General features: G+C 40.6%; 1 protein-coding gene across 1 annotated transcript; it reads left to right on the forward strand.

Annotated features, from left to right (window-relative positions):
- Positions 1-1,951: 1,951 nt before the first annotated feature.
- On the forward strand, positions 1,952-17,169 carry LOC117523624 (leucine-rich glioma-inactivated protein 1-like). Its single transcript, XM_034185197.1, has 8 exons — positions 1,952-2,450; positions 2,528-2,599; positions 8,450-8,521; positions 8,608-8,679; positions 12,471-12,542; positions 12,852-13,021; positions 15,188-15,352; positions 15,492-17,169. The coding sequence occupies exons 1-8, from the start codon at positions 2,278-2,280 to the stop codon at positions 16,307-16,309; spliced, it is 1,614 nt and encodes a 537-aa protein (XP_034041088.1). The 5' UTR covers positions 1,952-2,277; the 3' UTR covers positions 16,310-17,169.
- Positions 17,170-18,544: the final 1,375 nt, after the last annotated feature.

The following is an 18,544-nucleotide window of genomic DNA, read 5'->3' on the forward strand; positions in this document are numbered from 1 at the left end:
ATGGATGATCTGCTGTGGCAAACCTAAAGGGACCAGCCAAAAGAAGATCTATATTATGAAAAACACCTGTTGGGCTACAGAGGAGAGGAAGCAATAGACTGGATTGGGCAGGCTTTCAAACTTTTTAACTCACTATTCCTAACCCTACTCCATGCAGCTATCACGGAATGAATGAGAATGAATTTGTGCTGCTGTGACAAAAAAAAATGAGGCGCTTATCGTCACAATATCACGAACCAATAGATCAATGTATATTTCGTGCTGCTGAAGCACGACTTGCCGTGAGACTGGGTTGTTAACAGGGGCCAGAGAGGCCCCCAATACAGTTACAATACTGACAAAATAATATGGCACTCAATAATGAACTTACAATCAAACACCAAGTTTATTTGTTTTGGAAACACTTCTCTATTCCCTCTCTATTAACATAAAATGGTTCACTCCACCGACTGCTGCAAAGCCTAAAAACGTTTCACAGATGAGTGGAGGAGGAGACAGCAGGATACCTCAGATTCAGGAGGCAAAAAAGAAAAGAAAAAAGCTCAGACAGGAGAAAGAAGCGAAGGGTCTACAGTATGTCACCCAGTTCTTTCATAGACATGGTGGGTCTATTAGTGGTTCATGTGATGGAAAGTTCTGGAATATTAGCCTGTTGTCTGTTCCTAACTTTGTCCATAGTTTATAAGATATCTCATGTTTCTCTCCATATTAGCTCATATTTCAGAAGAAAACTCTGGATTTATACATTTCACTGTTGTTTTAGTTAAATAATCAATGCAGGCAAACATTTAGCAAGGTGCTCTGCTCAAAAATGATGCATGTTCTGAACAGACACGTTAAGAGCAGCAGCATTCTGTCAGTCAGTGACCCCCCCCCCCCCCCAGCCCACCTGAACAAGCCCAAGTACCACCTGAGGAAGGACGTGAGCACTTGTGTGTTGAATTAATCAAATATTATGGAGAAAAAAAGCATTAAATAATAATAAAAAATTGTTCTGAAAGAAAAAAAGCCTGTAGTCTGTATTTATTTCAGAACCATTTTAATAGTTTGAAAGGCATCAGATATCACTCAAGTATAATGTTTGGTCAGTAGTTCGGTACTGTCACCCCCCCACACACACACACTTTGTGGTAGGAACAGAAAACATTTCTAGTGTGCGCAGACTGTGTGATTGCTCTCAGTCCAATGAGAGAAATGTTTACATTTTCTGGATATCAAAAGACTAAATAACAACAACCAGCCTCATATATGTATTTTTGTCAGAGAATCAGTCTTGCAGCAAATAATTTAAATGAATTTAACTGTATTTTCAGTGCTTCCCCTACCAAGTAACTGTACAATCAAGTTTTTCTTTTCACAAATATGGGAATGATAGTCAAAAATATCATTAAAATGCATAGTTTTATGTAAAACAGTACTAAAATTTTCGCATGGGGGGGCAGTAAGATTTCATCTCATGGGGCCCAAAATCCCTGGTGGCACCCCTGTCTGCACGCAGATTGTAGCAGTGAGCCAGTCTGGCTCAAAAAGTCCAGGGCTGAATTTTTGTCCCAGTCCAGCCCTGCTTGAGGCTGTAATTGCTGCCAAAGCTGCATCAACAAAGTATTGATCAAAGGGTGCGAATACTTATGTACATGTGATTTCTTAGTTTTTTTAAATTATTATTTTTAATGAATTTGCAAAAAATTCAACAAACAACTCATTTTGTCATTATGGGATGTTGTGGGTAGAATTTTGAAAGTGTGTGTGTGTGTGTGGGGGGGGGGGGGGGGGGGGGGGGGGGGGGGGAACGACAATTTACTCCATTTTGGAATAAGGCTGTAACATAACAAAATATGGAAAAAGTGAAGAGCTGTGAATATTTTCCGGATGCGCCGTAAATAAATCAGCGGGTTTCCGTGCAGACTAGAGCTTGTGCGTCGGCGCTGTACGCAGCAGCCGCTGAGGTTTCCTCCAGCAGCCTCTCCACAGCTGATTTACCTCTAAAATAAGAAGAAAAAAAAATCACAGGAGCCCGCGGAATCCCCGCAGGATTGTGCGCTTTGCTGAAAGCCTCCCATAGGCGTGGTTTTGGATGGAGATGCTGCGTGCGCTCCCGCTGGGATCTCCACCTGCCGCCCGCACGGCGCTCCTGTGCTGAGGCGGAGCCGCTGCGTCTGTCTCAGCGCCGACATAACCGTCAGAGGAGCCACAGCGGACACCCCGCTTCATGCGCTCGGCTGCTCGACGCGCACGTCGTGCCAGCACCGGTTCGCAAGGAGGGGAAACGGGAAGAAGATGTCCAAAATGTGGCTCGGCGTGCTCGTGGTGGCGTGCGTTGTACTTATAGCGGACAGCAAGCGGAGCCGGCAGCCCCGCTGCCCGCCGTCTTGTACCTGCACGAAAGATAACGCGCTGTGCGAGAGCGCGGGTTCGATCCCTCGCAGCTTCCCGTCCGATGTCATATCGCTGTAAGTCACATGGATCTTGCGTGTGCGTGTTTGCAAAACACGTATGTGTGTGGCTGATGTCGTGTTTTCTTCCTCAGATCGTTCGTCAAGTCCGAATTCACTGAAATCCCCAAAGAGAGCTTCATCCACACGCCTGCTCTGCACCTCCTGTGAGAAATCCTCTTTTCCGAGCTTTGTTGCACGCCGTGATGTGACCAACGCCATGTTTTAACCACACGCACGCATGTTCTTATTGCATGCGATTTAGAAGCAGTGGGACTTTTTTTTAATCTTGCAGGATTATATCTGGGCCTTAATCCAGTGTCTGACACAGTGTTTGTGCATCAGGTCTGATCCGGGTTTAGGATGAGGTTTATGTTTTTGGGGGAATCCCTGCTTTGAAGAGGGGACCCACCCTCCTCCACCACTCCAAATAAATAACCTGCAGGAGGTCACTGCAGCTGTCAAAATGTACGACTACCAGGTTATAATAATAATAATAATAATGATAATTGTAAAATGTCTAAATGTCTGGTCATGTCTTGCAAAGTTTACAAACTCAGTTGAAGGTACCACTATAGGCAGTGGCGGTGCCAAGGGGGGGGGGGGGGGGCTTGGGGGGCTTAAGCCCCCCCAATAATTCTGCCAATAATCAATCAATCAATCAATTTTTTTATATAGCACCAAATCACAACAAACAGTTGCCCCAAGGCGCTTTATATTGTAAGGCAAGGCCATACAATAATTATGTAAAACCCCAACGGTCAAAACGACCCCCTGTGAGCAAGCACTTGGCTACAGTGGGAAGGAAAAACTCCCTTTTAACAGGAAGAAACCTCCAGCAGAACCAGGCTTAGGGAGGGGCAGTCTTCTGTTGGGACTGGTTGGGGCTGAGGGAGAGAACCAGGAAAAAGACATGCTGTGGAGGGGAGCAGAGATCGATCACTAATGATTAAATGCAGAGTGGTGCATACAGAGCAAAAAGAGAAAGAAACAGTGCATCATGGGAACCCCCCAGCAGTCTACGTCTATAGCAGCATAACTAAGGGATGGTTCAGGGTCACCTGATCCAGCCCTAACTATAAGCTTTAGCAAAAAGGAAAGTTTTAAGCCTAATCTTAAAAGTAGAGAGGGTGTCTGTCTCCCTGATCTGAATTGGGAGCTGGTTCCACAGGAGAGGAGCCTGAAAGCTGAAGGCTCTGCCTCCCATTCTACTCTTACAAACCCTAGGAACTACAAGTAAGCCTGCAGTCTGAGAGCGAAGCGCTCTATTGGGGTGATATGGTACTACGAGGTCCCTAAGATAAGATGGGACCTGATTATTCAAAACCTTATAAGTAAGAAGAAGAATTTTAAATTCTATTCTAGAATTAACAGGAAGCCAATGAAGAGAGGCCAATATGGGTGAGATATGCTCTCTCCTTCTAGTCCCCGTCAGTACTCTAGCTGCAGCATTTTGAATTAACTGAAGGCTTTTTAGGGAACTTTTAGGACAACCTGATAATAATGAATTACAATAGTCCAGCCTAGAGGAAATAAATGCATGAATTAGTTTTTCAGCATCACTCTGAGACAAGACCTTTCTGATTTTAGAGATATTGCGTAAATGCAAAAAAGCAGTCCTACATATTTTTTTAATATGCGCTTTGAATGACATATCCTGATCAAAAATGACTCCAAGATTTCTCACAGTATTACTAGAGGTCAGGGTAATGCCATCCAGAGTAAGGATCTGGTTAGACACCATGTTTCTAAGATTTGTGGGGCCAAGTACAATAACTTCAGTTTTATCTGAGTTTAAAAGCAGGAAATTAGAGGTCATCCATGTCTTTATGTCTGTAAGACAATCCTGCAGTTTAGCTAATTGGTGTGTGTCCTCTGGCTTCATGGATAGATAAAGCTGGGTATCATCTGTGTAACAATTAAAATTTAAGCAATACCGTCTAATAATACTGCCTAAGGGAAGCATGTATAAAGTGAATAAAATTGGTCCTAGCACAGAACCTTGTGGAACTCCATAATTAACTTTAGTCTGTGAAGAAGATTCCCCATTTACATGAACAAATTGTAATCTATTAGACAAATATGATTCAAACCACCGCAGCGCAGTGCCTTTAATACCTATGGCATGCTCTAATCTCTGTAATAAAATTTTATGGTCAACAGTATCAAAAGCAGCACTGAGGTCTAACAGAACAAGCACAGAGATGAGTCCACTGTCCGAGGCCATAAGAAGATCATTTGTAACCTTCACTAATGCTGTTTCTGTACTATGATGAATTCTAAAACCTGACTGAAACTCTTCAAATAGACCATTCCTCTGCAGATGATCAGTTAGCTGTTTTACAACTACCCTTTCAAGAATTTTTGAGAGAAAAGGAAGGTTGGAGATTGGCCTTTAATTAGCTAAGATAGCTGGGTCAAGTGATGGCTTTTTAAGTAATGGTTTAATTACTGCCACCTTAAAAGCCTGTGGTACATAGCCAACTAACAAAGATAGATTGATCATATTTAAGATCGAAGCATTAAATAATGGTAGGGCTTCCTTGAGCAGCCTGGTAGGAATGGGGTCTAATAAACATGTTGATGGTTTGGATGAAGTAACTAATGAAAATAACTCAGACAGAACAATCGGAGAGAAAGAGTCTAACCAAATACCGGCATCACTGAAAGCAGCCAAAGATAACGATACGTCTTTGGGATGGTTATGAGTAATTTTTTCTCTAATAGTTAAAATTTTGTTAGCAAAGAAAGTCATGAAGTCATTACTAGTTAAAGTTAATGGAATACTCAGCTCAATAGAGCTCTGACTCTTTGTCAGCCTGGCTACAGTGCTGAAAAGAAACCTGGGGTTGTTCTTATTTTCTTCAATTAGTGATGAGTAGAAAGATGTCCTAGCTTTACGGAGGGCTTTTTTATAGAGCAACAGACTCTTTTTCCAGGCTAAGTGAAGATCTTCTAAATTAGTGAGACGCCATTTCCTCTCCAACTTACGGGTTATCTGCTTTAAGCTACGAGTTTGTGAGTTATACCACGGAGTCAGACACTTCTGATTTAAAGCTCTTTTTTTCAGAGGAGCTACAGCATCCAAAGTTGTCTTCAATGAGGATGTAAAACTATTGACGAGATACTCTATCTCCCTTACAGAGTTTAGGTAGCTACTCTGCACTGTGTTGGTATATGGCATTAGAGAACATAAAGAAGGAATCATATCCTTAAACCTAATGTGAATATCGACTGACATTTGTGGATCTCAACTGCAGTTTTGCACTGAGAATGTCTCAATATTGCATAACTGAGCAAAGTGATGAATGTGTGTGTTCGGTGATCCACCAATGCTGAATCACCCTTCACAATTAGAATTTTTAGTTTTGCAAATAAACATTTATTTGTAAAAACCCACACACAAGTTACAAATCAGAAATTTGTGTTTGTGGATCACAAAGCACGTGTACAAATCAAAGGATATTTGTAAATTACTCTCTGTGCATTTGCAAGTATTAATGAGACAAATTTAACTCCATACTCCAAAAATTTAGGTTTCCTACATATTTATTACGGCCACTCTTAAAACTTCACTTATCTTTATAATTTTATTACTGGTAAATTTTAGAATTGGTTTAGATGAGATATACTTATTATCTCACAGGAATATATCACAATTATCTGGGAACTACTTTTTGCGCAGGAATTCATCAAGCATGTCGGCCGCAGCCGCGCAGTAACGCAGAATATACAGAAGCTGTATATCGTTGTTCGGCAATCATTCTAAGTGATGTGTGTGTGCATTGATACCACATTTTAGAGGAGCACGGGTGACTAAAACATATACTTGTACCTTGGTATTTATAAAGCAATTTACTATATATTGTTAATTTCAATGACATTTTGTGGAGCCCCTCCAACTTTTACCCCAGGCCCCCCCCCACCCCAACAAAAATTTCCTGGCGCCACCACTGATTATAGGCGTTCATAAATTCTGTTACTCCTCTCTCGGATGCAATGAGGATCCACAACTGTTCTTGATGTAAATTCTTTAAATCTCGCATGTATGTTTTATGTCCATATCTTGAATTTGCATTTTTATAATTGTCATAATCAGAATAACCTCATCGTGAGAACTAGTCATTCCTGTGAGTTGCATGATATAGATTTTGTGTGATATGTTGTGGATGATAGTCACAACCTTCATGACCGAACTGTGCTAAATATGATTTTTATGCCTTTTTGATCTTTGTGTGTGTTTTGCTGTGTTTTGGATGATCTTGTTTTAGTAATTCTTCATTTTTGAATTCAAATTAAGTCCAATCTACAGTCGAAAATGATGATCTAAATTCACAGTTTGCAACTGGAGGCCCGGGTGCCAGGCAAGGTCTCAAGTACATTTACATCCATCTGTTTTCTTCCAGTTAGGTCCATCACAGGGCTAACATTTCAAGACAGACAAACATTCATTTAGACTACTAATTTAGAATCATCTGGTATCCAAATCAGCTTCTTTTTCGAATGTCAGGGTCTAAATATAAACATTTTTGGCAGATGCACACACACACACACACACACACACACACACACACACACACACACACACACACACACACACACACACACACACACACACACACACACACACACACACACACACACACGGTGAAAAGGAGGTGTGTAACTTCATAATTGGTTGGTTTCTTTAATAGATTAAAAAAATTCTCACATTTTATTTTTGATTTTTTTGTGTGAATCACATACTGATGAAGAAAACGCTATTATATTCAACATTTTATTCAAATTGCCGCAATGGATAGAAATGAAAATATGTAAAATATTGCATATTATTTAAAATAATCAGGGCAGTACAGTGGCTTAGTGGTTAGCACTGTTGCCTCACAGCGAGAAGGTCATGGGTTCAATTCCCGTGGCCTTTCTGTGTGGAGTTTGCATGTTCTCCCCGTTTTGCGTGGGTTTCCTCTGGGTGCTCCGGTTTCCTTCCACATCCAAAGACATGCGGGTTAGGTGGATTGGAATCTTTAGAATTGTCCTTAGGTGTGTGTGTGTGGGTGTGTCTGTGTTTGTTTGTCTGTTTGTGGCCCTGTGACAGACTGGCGTCCTATCCTGGGTGTACCCCGCCTTGCGCCCTATGACTGCTGGAATAGGCTCCAGCCCCCCGCAACCCTTAACTGGACTAAGTGGTAGAAGATGAATGAATGAATGAATTTAAAATAATCAAACACCTGTGTGGCCAACTGGGGGCCCGGGGCCCTGACATAGTCCTCAACCTTATATCAGTGTGGCCCTGAGCTCATTTTTTGCACCATGAATATGAAATTTTTACGGTGGTTTTCTATTGCATGCATTATGACTAAATCTGCAGTTTTGAATCACATTATTACCTCTGCCAGCAGGTGTGATACCATCTATGGTGTACAAAAATGTGCTGTGCAAAAGTTTTTAGACACTTAGGATTTTGATAAGAATGTTGTGTTTGATGTAGTTTTTTTCTTTTTCTTCTTTATTAGTGAGTTTGATGCCTGATAATTTTTTTTTCTGTGCAGTTTTTTATAGACTAATACAGTATTTTCCAGAGTATAAGCCGCAGTTTTTTTTACTAATTTGAGAGGCCCTGCGACTTATACTCCTGTGCTATTTATATACTGAAATTTCACAAGTTTGTTATTATTATTAATAATAATCGTAATCATAATGACTATTTTGTATAGAACTTTCCCAAGAATCAAAGAACTAAACAAAATAAACTCCAGCAATAAAAGAATAAATGGCAGTAATAAAAAATACACTACAACAATGCACAAAAATCCCAAATTAAAGCGCTCATAACACAGAAAAAGGTGCGACCTATACTCCGGTGCGATTATGTTTTTTTTCTCCCTCTCTTCAAGAACCATTTTTTTGACAGGTGCGACTTGTACTCCGGAAAATACAGTATAAGATGTGTATGTGTAGTATAGTAATAGTGGATTTGGAAATATTTGTGAGTGTTAACTATTGATTGCTTTGACCAGCCTTTTCACAGCCAACACACTGGAATCTATAAACGAGGATGCTTTCCTCGGTCTTCCTCATCTGGAGTACTTGTGAGTCAAAGTCACACATGCACCCTGATATGGTTCTGAAAAACGTGTTTGTCATCACTGATTTTTAACTTTACAAACTTTCACAGATTCATTGAAAACAATCAAATCAAGTCCATTTCTCCGACAGCTTTCCATGGGCTGAAAATGTTGGTGCACCTGTAAGTAAACAGAAAAAAAAATTACATTCTGTCAGTGTTCACCTAGTAAAGTGATGTTTTTGGTACAAATTAAGACTCATTTCTTTTGGCTTCTCCTGGTTTCTTCTGGGTTGCCACAACAGCTCCATTATGGGTCTGCATGTTGATTTGGCAAAAATGTTCCAAACACCGGATGCTTCCTGATGCAATGCCAGATGTAAAAGTAGAACAAGGCAAAGGTGGTCTAGACCTTCTTGTTGGGGGCAAACATAGAAAACCACCTGTTCCACCACTTTGTTGTTGTGGGCATTGTTTTTGGTGGCAGTGCATTTCCCAAAATGCAGTGCAGGTGTCAGTGTGATTACAAAGCATTGGTTTCAGCTATGGCTGTCTAGGTTAGTGCAAATCGTCTAGGTGCAAAGCCTTGGAGACTGAAGGTCTGGTGCCTGCTAGCATGATGAGGAGTGCTCTGGGACAAGAACGTTTGATGTAGTTCCCACTGGGATCAGACCTGTGAATTTACTGCTAATCCCAATTTATGTTTTACTGGACAGTTCCTTGATTTTTAACTACCCGATAGTTTGGACAGTTGATTGATATGACCACTGGATCAGTAATTGTCTGTGTCTTGCATGTCTGACAGCTAAATTGTGCTTTGTGCTTAGGGGGTGGGTCAGGTTCAACCTTGCCTTTGTGAAGCACCTTAAGTGACTTATCATGTGATTTGTTTCTATATAAATGAACTAGCTTGTTGCCCGTGGGGATCCACAGGATCTATATTGGGTATTATTATCACTTACTGAGGTGTTGCTGGGCCGGTAGCAAAGATTTACATTTACGCTACCCGGCTATACCTGCCTATTGAGATACCCGCCCGCTCTGCGTAAAGTGATGATGTGTCATAGCGCGCACGCAGCCCAAAAACTGTTCACAAAGGAAAAGATGAAAAGGCGAGAAGTGTGTGTTGGTCCCAATGTGGATATTCTGGATGATTTTATCATGGATAGTACGACAATGAACAGCAGCCAAAGCAGCCAGCTTGATGAGGACGCACTGGCAAATTTGGAGAGCAGCACGGTACCAGCCAACACGACAAAAGTTAAAGTGAGACAACTTTTTATGTACATGTTTGCTGGGTGTCGTGCGTTTTGAAATGACATTAAATATTGTTAATGTGATTCCACGTGTTGTGTTTCTCAGTAAGTGATAATAATGCAAATAACATGCAGTTGTCATGCGGTATGCATTTTCAGAGTCCCTCCATCCATGTCCTGTCACCAAAAATGACAGATATTTGCCCGAGCTAGACGAGGGCGAATATCTGACGGGCCCTGACGTTGGGCCTCTGAAAATGCATACCGCCCTCCAAAAGCATGTTATTGTATTAATGTTTATAAAATGGGTAGCTGACATTTTTGTGGTAAGGGTGGTAATAAATTAAGCAATGCTTGTATAATGGTGGCTTAGTGATTAGCACTGTTGCCTCACAGCAAGAAGGTCATGGGTTTGATTCCCACCTGTGGCCTTTCTGTGTGGAGTTTACATGTTCTCCCTGTGTTTGCGTGGGTTTTCTCCAGGTGCTTCGGTTTCCTTCAACATTTAAAAGACATGCAAGTTAGGTGACGTGGAAACTTTATAATTGTCCAGGCCTCCCTTGCAAAAGAGATCTCGATCTCAATGGGACTAACCTGGTTAAATAAAGGCTAAATTAAACTAAATGAGTTGGAATGGAGTGTGAGTCCAGAATGTTTTTAGAACCTTAGACCTCAACAATTTTTAGAAGAAGAACTCAACCCTTTTTCTGTATTTTTTAATGTTAATTTATGGTCTTAATGTATTTATAAATTGTTTAGGTTCTTGTTATCATATACACTATTATTATTTTGTTTCTAGTTCGATTTTGTCATTTGATTTTTAAATGGACCACAATGGAAATAAGTGTTTTCACTTTCTTGTCTCATCCATGTATTTTTAACATATTTACAATTACATTATGTACTAACATTGAATTTAAAATCACTCACCACACTCACGCTTTTAATATAAAGATACCAGCCCCTACTGGAATAGCGTGAGTCCAGAAAGTAGTTAGCAACACACACGCAGGCACGTACGCACGCACAGCTGCTGTAAACAGGTGGTTTTAATTTGACAAACAAAGACAGTGGCTGAAGACATTAAACCCACTAAATATTTCACTCATGGTACCAACATGAAACTGAAGTCACTCATGGTAATAGCAACATGAGACTTATCTAAACTGACAAAACCAACTGAGCAACAAAAACATAATAAATCAATAACCAGAGGTGTAAAACTCCAGCTTCAGAAAGTAAAAGTCCAGCCAGATATTTGTTCCCTCTTCCTAATAAGCCAGCTGATTGTAATTAGTTCAGCTCTTCAGGCAGGTGGATGAGCTAATTATTGAGATCACCTGTTTTAGGTGCACAGGTAGAAGCAACATGTGGGAGGGTTTTTAAGTCGTGAAGCTGGCTTTTTACACCTCTGTCAATAACACTAACAACACTGTTAAACTAACGTAAACCACAATAACATTTAAAACCTCAAAACTCCAAACTCTGATGGTGCACTGCAGCACAGCATCCATTGTTTAATGGTTCGCTAAAACTGCTAATTTCTCCAAAAATATATGTCCTATCAACTTTCTGTTTTCGCAGCGTTCGTCCTTGACCCAAAAACATAAGTATACCATACAGCAAATATTAGCTCTCCCTGGTTTTCGTGTGATCAAAGCCATACACACGCACACATACACGCGCGCATGCACACAGAGGCCACAGAGGTATTATAATATATATTCAAGTGAACTGACTTGAATTGATTTTATCACATTGGTTCGGCAGATTCTGATCACAAGTGACATTTCCAAAATTCTTTGTATGTTAGGCTAAAAAATTCATCAAATAACAATAAAGATACTCAACATATTTTATGCGCTAAATATGAAATGTTGTGGTGACTTAATCTAGTTATATCATCCGGTCCAACAAAACTAATTTATCGTTTACCTTTGAAAGGTTCAGGTTTAAGACCCAGCAAAACAGGTTTTTTTAATGGAGAGAAATGCAATGTAAAATGAGAATTTATAGGAAACCATATTAGAAAATGCACATATTTCCATATTAAATAAAATGCAAATGCTATGTTCAAATTCTTTGATATTTTGCATGATATTATCTAAGCAGCCAACTCAACTAAAAATTTGCTTCTGAACCCTTCATTTAAACAACCAAATTTTGTGCATAACTATATTAAATAAATAGAATATTATTTATTTACTTATTTTTTAAAGAATGTACTTTAAAAATGAGAAGAAGTTGAGTTATCCCCGCCTGGTTGCCATGACTACAGTGTTGAGAATGAATTGGAGCCATGATATCTAATTTGTTTTTTTTTTTTGGTGTGATAAAGCTTAGATAATTCCTGGTGAATATGAAGTAAATTCCTATGATCTAACTATATTAATTTTGATATCTACCTCATTTTTCCATCGTTTTGTAGTCCAAAAAGCCATGTAATGGCTGAGGAGGCAGCTCTAAAAATAGCATAATGTTTCCCATAACACACAATAAGCAGTGCCTTCAGTCTCTAGGGCGGCACAATGTGCCTGAGCTCTTAAACAGATCTCCTTATGTGAGGAAACGCTGCATAAACAAAGCTGTGCACAGCGCGTGTACAAGATCCAAACAGCAGAATATTTATGGTCATAAATCACTATGCAGGGAAAAAGGTTGAGAGCACTTTGCACAAATTATTAAATAATAACGTGACAAATCATTCCTCTTTTCCAGGAGTTTGGCCTACAATAATCTGGAGACTTTGCCTAAAGATTTATTTAAAGGTCTGGAGGCCTTGTCGAAAGTGTAAGTGCACGTTTTATTTTTGTATTATCTTTGAGCAAAGAGACAAACTGTGTTACATAACAACTATGTGCTATCTGCGGTCTGCTATATGGAACACTGTCAGCCAAGGTTTGAGAAAAGCGTGGGCAGCTGGCGCTTTTAGTATCATTAAAATGAAATGCAGCGACAGGGAGGAGTGCGTCTCCTCAGTCCGTCTCGACATCGCAGAGAACAATGAGAAACTGTGAGGGACAGAGAGAAATGTCGTACGCCGGTGACTGAATCTTGTCATGTTGGCCTGTGAGTCTGATTGTCACGTTCTCTCTTTAGGGACTTACGGGGGAACCAGTTAGTCTGTGACTGTAAGCTGAAGTGGCTGGTGGAGTGGATCTACAACACCAACGCTACTGTGGACCAGATTTACTGTAAAGGCCCGGCCTCGCACCTGGACAGGAAGATCAATGATCTGGTACCGCAGTCCTTTGACTGCATCACCACAGGTAAATGTAAGAATCTGCAAAATTCTATTTTACAGTTAAATATTGTTGAGGTTCCTAGAAGCTAGGAGTGCACCACTCTGATATTTCACATCATTGTCAGTCTGATATTAACCAAAAATACTGGATCAGATATCGGAAATAAAAAATACAGTATTCATGCGTCTGAGCGCTCTGGGCGCGCTGCACGAAATTCAGCTTGAAGTGGGGGTGGGTGTTTGCACAAATTCACCCAAAGATTATGTTTGTGGGACCGCCCATTTCAATAAAATGTCTGGTTTCCTCACAAATAAAGAATAAATCACCTGTCTGTTTCTTTCTATCCTTCTGTCATTATGTGTTCCTTGTCAGCTAATGTCTGGTGCAGCAAAAAAACAAACAAAAAGTGACAAGATGTCCACGGTCAGTTTCCAACATTAACCACACGGACATTAATTTACTTCACTGAAACATTTTGCACAGCGTTCATATTAAAACAGAAAATTCTGGCACTTATAGAAGATAAAAAAACATATCCTACTTATTTAAATCCAGGCAACTCCACAGTTAAATAATCCATTTGTTGCTGTCTGTGATTCCTGCTCGTTAAGATAAAAAAAAAAATCTATAATTTCCTTGTCAGCCTCTCACTGAATACGGAAAATTGCTGACTGTCACCACAGAGCCGTTCATTACGCGGCACAAAACCACCTCCGTGTTGGTCTCACAGGACGGCTTTCAGGTGGATTTCAGACGGCTGTCGGTTGCTTTTCAGTCATGTGATTATCCGAGAAATTGAGCATGAGCTGGACATGCCCAAATATGTGCTGTGAGGCTTCATCACGGCGTTGCTTTGCACCATGCGGCTCCACCGTGATGCGCGGAACTCCGCTCCTCTTTCCATGACAAAAACTCCTGTAACAGTGGAATGTGCCGTTCATTTCTAAACTGGACGCTGTCTTGATCTGGTATGTCGTCTGACTAGCACAGGAATTGTGAAAAGACGTGGACATCAGCACTTTTTTGGCACACTGAGACAGACGTGCGGAGGAGTTCCGCGTGTCGCGGTGGAGCCGCATGGCGCAAAGCAACGCCGTGATGAAGCCTCACAGGACATGCTGGGGCATGTCCAGCTCATGCTCATTTTCTCGGATAATCACATGACTGAAAAGCAACCAACAGCTGTCTGAAATCCACCTGAAAGCCGTCCTGTGAGACCACCACGGAGGTGGTTTTGTGCCGCGTAATGAACGGCTCCGTGGCGCGTCCCTCCGCTTTTCTTTCCATGAAAAAAAAACTCCTGTAACAGTGGAATGTGCCGAAAAAGTGCTGATGTCCACGCCTTCTGCCTTTTTGTGAAAGTCAGACGACGTCCCGGATCAACAAAGCCTTCACGTTGCAAATGATCTGGTTGTTCCAGCGGGCTGTGAGCCTGTTGATCAGCGCTGGGAGCGCGGCGCACTCTCAGCAGTTGTGGGCCGTCCTTAAAGTGGCAGTAACACTCCTTAATTTGTGTAATCCCCACAAAATCGTCCCTGAAAGCCATATTAATTTTCCGAACGGTGTCCACCTGGAGGTCTCTCAGTTTCTGGAAAAAAATTGATGCAGGAAAGCTCCAAATCGTTCAGACATTTATTCGCAATAAAAAAACGACAAGAAGGGTGGACCACTGCTCACACAAAGCCTGCTCACAGGCGAATGACGCAACCGACAGACGTGAAAAAACTCACGCATGCGCATGAAGGTTCAAGCTTGGCTGATGCAATCACACATGATTCAAATCCATATAGTTTTTGAAAAAAATAAAAAGGTCTGATACTTTTCTAACAGACCACGTATATATATATATATATATATATATATATATATATATATATATATATATATATATATATATATATATATATATATATATAAAATAAGACATTAATAAAATACAACACATAAAACTATATATATATTTTTTTTTTCATATTGTCCCAAATTTTCTGATTGGGGGTTGTATAATTCATATAAGAGTGATGTGAAAAAAAATTGTATTGTAAGAAGGTTACAAACAACATTGGTAATCCGAATGAAAAATTTCAGAATTCCTTGGGCTCACATGGAGTCCCTTTTTAATTTAGAATGTATCTGATCAGCAGAATGTTCACAAATCAACAAGCCTGGGTTTGTTTTTTCCCCTCACAGAGTTTGCTTCTTATCAATCCCTGAAGTTTGAATCTATATCAGTGGACTCATTTTCTTTTGGGAACGACCAGTATGTGGTATTTGCACAGCCCTTCATTGGAAAATGTAGCTTTCTGGAGTGGGATCATGTGGAAATGGTCTTCAGAAACTTTGACGACATTGACAGTAAGTAAACACACTGTATTGTGTAGTTGTGAAAGGGCTGCGTGACTTTAAAAATGGTGGTGACACTGGAACATGAGCCACTACATGGAGATCTGCACTGATGACATTTGTGATTTCTGCCCTTGCTTTTCCCCATCAGGTACATCCACAGTAATTTGCAAAGCTCTGGTCATTGACAGCCAGCTCTTTATAGTTGTGGCTCAGCTGTTTGGCGGCTCACACATCTATAGGCGTGACACCTCTACCAACAAATTCATCAAGATCCAGGACATCGACATTCTGAAAATTCGCAAACCCAACGATGTTGAGACATTCCGCATAGATGGAGAATCTTTCTTCATCATCGCAGACAGCTCCAAGGCTGGATCCACCACCATCTATAAGTGGAATGGCAATGGATTCTATTCCCACCAGTCACTCCACCCATGGTACAGAGATACAGATGTGGAGTACATGGAGATCTCCTCCAAACCTCACCTGATCCTGTCCAGCAGCTCCCAGAGACCAGTTATCTACCAGTGGAACAAAGCCACCAAGCTGTTTGACCGACGAACCGACATCCCAGAGATGGAGGACGTCTACGCCGTCAAGCATTTCCTGGTCAAACCTGACCTCTTCATCTGTCTGACGCGCTTCATTGGTGACTCCAAAGTGATGCGTTGGGACGGGGCGCTCTTTCGAGAAATGCAGACCATGCCTTCTCGTGGCTCCATGGTGTTTCAACCTTTTGCTGTGGGCAGTTGGCAATACGCTATCCTGGGCAGCGATTACTCCTTCACCCAGGTGTATCGCTGGGACGCAAAGACAGGCGAGTTTGTCCAATTTCAGGAGCTTAACATTCAGTCACCAAGGGCTTTCTGTCCGGTTTTCATTGACAACCGACAGTTTGTGCTTGCTTCTAGTTTTAAAGGGAAAACACAGATCTACGAGCACCTAGTCATCGATCTCAGCAACTGAACATTTCATCCTGTGACAGGTTGATTGGTTATTTCACCGGTTAATAGCTGGAATAACTTTTGAGCAGGATTTATCAACCCTAACACCAGAATAGCAGGCATTATTTTTTTAATCTTCCTTTGAAATCAGTGCATGATAAATGTTGCGGTACATGCATGCATCTCAGCGGAGTACATCTGGTTGAGATTCACAATGAGTTAACACATGCATCTCAATTTGGGATTAAATCCAGTTTTCAAGGTGATAATGCATGATCCAAGGCCTCACACAGGCCATCCCGTCCTGATGAATGCAATGCTTGAAATTTCCAGCTTCATTAAAATGAACATCAACCAATAGGATTTATTGTGTTCAACAATGTTTATATGACTGTAATCTCATATATTGTCTACAAAAAGTAAAATTATAATTTTTAACCTTGACTGAACCAATCTGCCAAAATAAAATATTTACATTTTTGTCTTTCCACTTGTGACCTACTAAATGATTTGTAAATGAAGCTTTTGTAAGTTTGAGAGGCACGAAGACAAATTAATGCATTTGTTCAAGAGGTTGTTTTTAAATTTGTAATTTAGAATTTCACAAAATGTGTGATTATCTGTTTTTCCCATACAACATACATTTTATCATTAATAGTTTGTATAATGTTTAAAGTATTGGGGACTTTTTCATACAGATAAGATTCCAGGCACACTTGGACCTATGTATTTTTGCAGTTTACAGAACTGAAATGAAACTGAAGGTGTTGCTCATAATTTTACCTTTGATTAACATGTTTGCAAAGTACAATTATGTAATTATTTGGATTAAGTTAACTGATTTCATGGTATTTCCAGTGAATAAAGGTTTACATCAACTCTTTACACCGTGTGAGCTGTGTATGAACACTGGAGTTTCTTTAACAAAAACTGCAATACTGATCCTAACCTGCATTGCCAAGCCCAACCTCAAACTTGTGCAAGGTTGTGGCAAAGTGTAATCTACACGAGCATGTTTCATCACAATCCATGAAGACCACATAATGTCACTGTGCACACAGGGTTCCCAAGACTTGACCCCTTGGTGGAAGCAATTCAAATCTAACTGAACTTGTCCCGAGGATTCAAGTGAAGTGACTTTGAGACACAAGGCTTCAGATTCAGCCTTGTGATGGCTGCAATTAGATACGAAATGCACCCAACATTCAACTTGTCCAAGGACCCTGCCCAGTGAACTCTGGGATAGGTTCCAGCTCCACTATGACTGCATTTATATAGCACGTTTTCACCTGCATCAGACGCTCAAAGCACTTTACAATAATGCCTCACATTCACCCTGATGTGAGAGTGCTGCCATACACACTGGGAGCAACTAGGGGATTAAAGACCTTGCCCAAGGGCCCTTAGTGATTTTCCAGTCAGGCTGGGATTTGAACCAAGGATCTTCTGGTCTCAAGCCCAATGCCTTAACCACTAGACCATCACCTCCCCAATAAGATGGTGTGTGTGTGTATATATATCCCAACATCAAACCTCTCCAAGGTCTTAGTGAAGTAACCGTGTGCAGAAAGTTTCAGCTTGAAACAAGGAGTCTTTTTGAAGATACTAGGCACACAGACCACACAAATACAGAGGTAAGCAGTTCCTAAATCTGCTGTAACTTCATGAATGCAGGAAATAATGTAGTACATCTTCACCTTTGTTGCTTGTTGAAAACCAGTCACTTTCAAGTTTAGACATAAGAAATAAAACAAAATAAATACAAACAAATAAAATCCTTTTTATTTTCTCCCACAAAGTGCACGCCTCAGTTCTACAAAGCAGCACATTACAACGTAATGGAATAAATACAACAAAAATCTGCTGAAGTAAAAAAAAAAAGTGAGGAGATACACAAGTACCTGCACAATCACACAGGTGGCAGGGCTAAATCAGGCTCTTCAAAAAGGTTCCGTGAGAAAACTTTCATGACAAATGTTTCGCGTTCATGTATCTTTCTTCCTTTTGGATAAAGGCATCTTGTCCACTGCTTTCTAAAGTAAACCAATTAAGCCCTGCTTTTAGATAACTGAGAACTACCAAACGAACATGAAAGAAAGGTGCATACTCTCATGTTCTTACACATCACCCTGGAAAAAACTTGTGCAATTGCAGCAGGATCTCCAAATCACCAACCTGCTGCTGAGAGAAAATAAAGTGAACACTTTTTCAGTTTTAACTGAAGTAACTACTTAAACCTATGTGGTGCAACTTAGTA

This window comes from Thalassophryne amazonica, chromosome 13 (assembly GCF_902500255.1).
Source record: "Thalassophryne amazonica chromosome 13, fThaAma1.1, whole genome shotgun sequence".
NCBI classification, from domain to species: Eukaryota; Metazoa; Chordata; class Actinopteri; order Batrachoidiformes; family Batrachoididae; genus Thalassophryne; species Thalassophryne amazonica.

Coding starts and splice junctions, on each gene's coding strand:
- LOC117523624 (XM_034185197.1), top strand. CDS start 2,278: ATGTCCAAAATGTGGCTCGGCGTGCTCGTGGTGGCGTGCGTTGTACTT. Junction 2,451..2,527: donor CCGTCCGATGTCATATCGCT/GTAAGTCACATG, acceptor TTTCTTCCTCAG/ATCGTTCGTCAAGTCCGAAT. Junction 15,353..15,491: donor AAACTTTGACGACATTGACA/GTAAGTAAACAC, acceptor TTTCCCCATCAG/GTACATCCACAGTAATTTGC.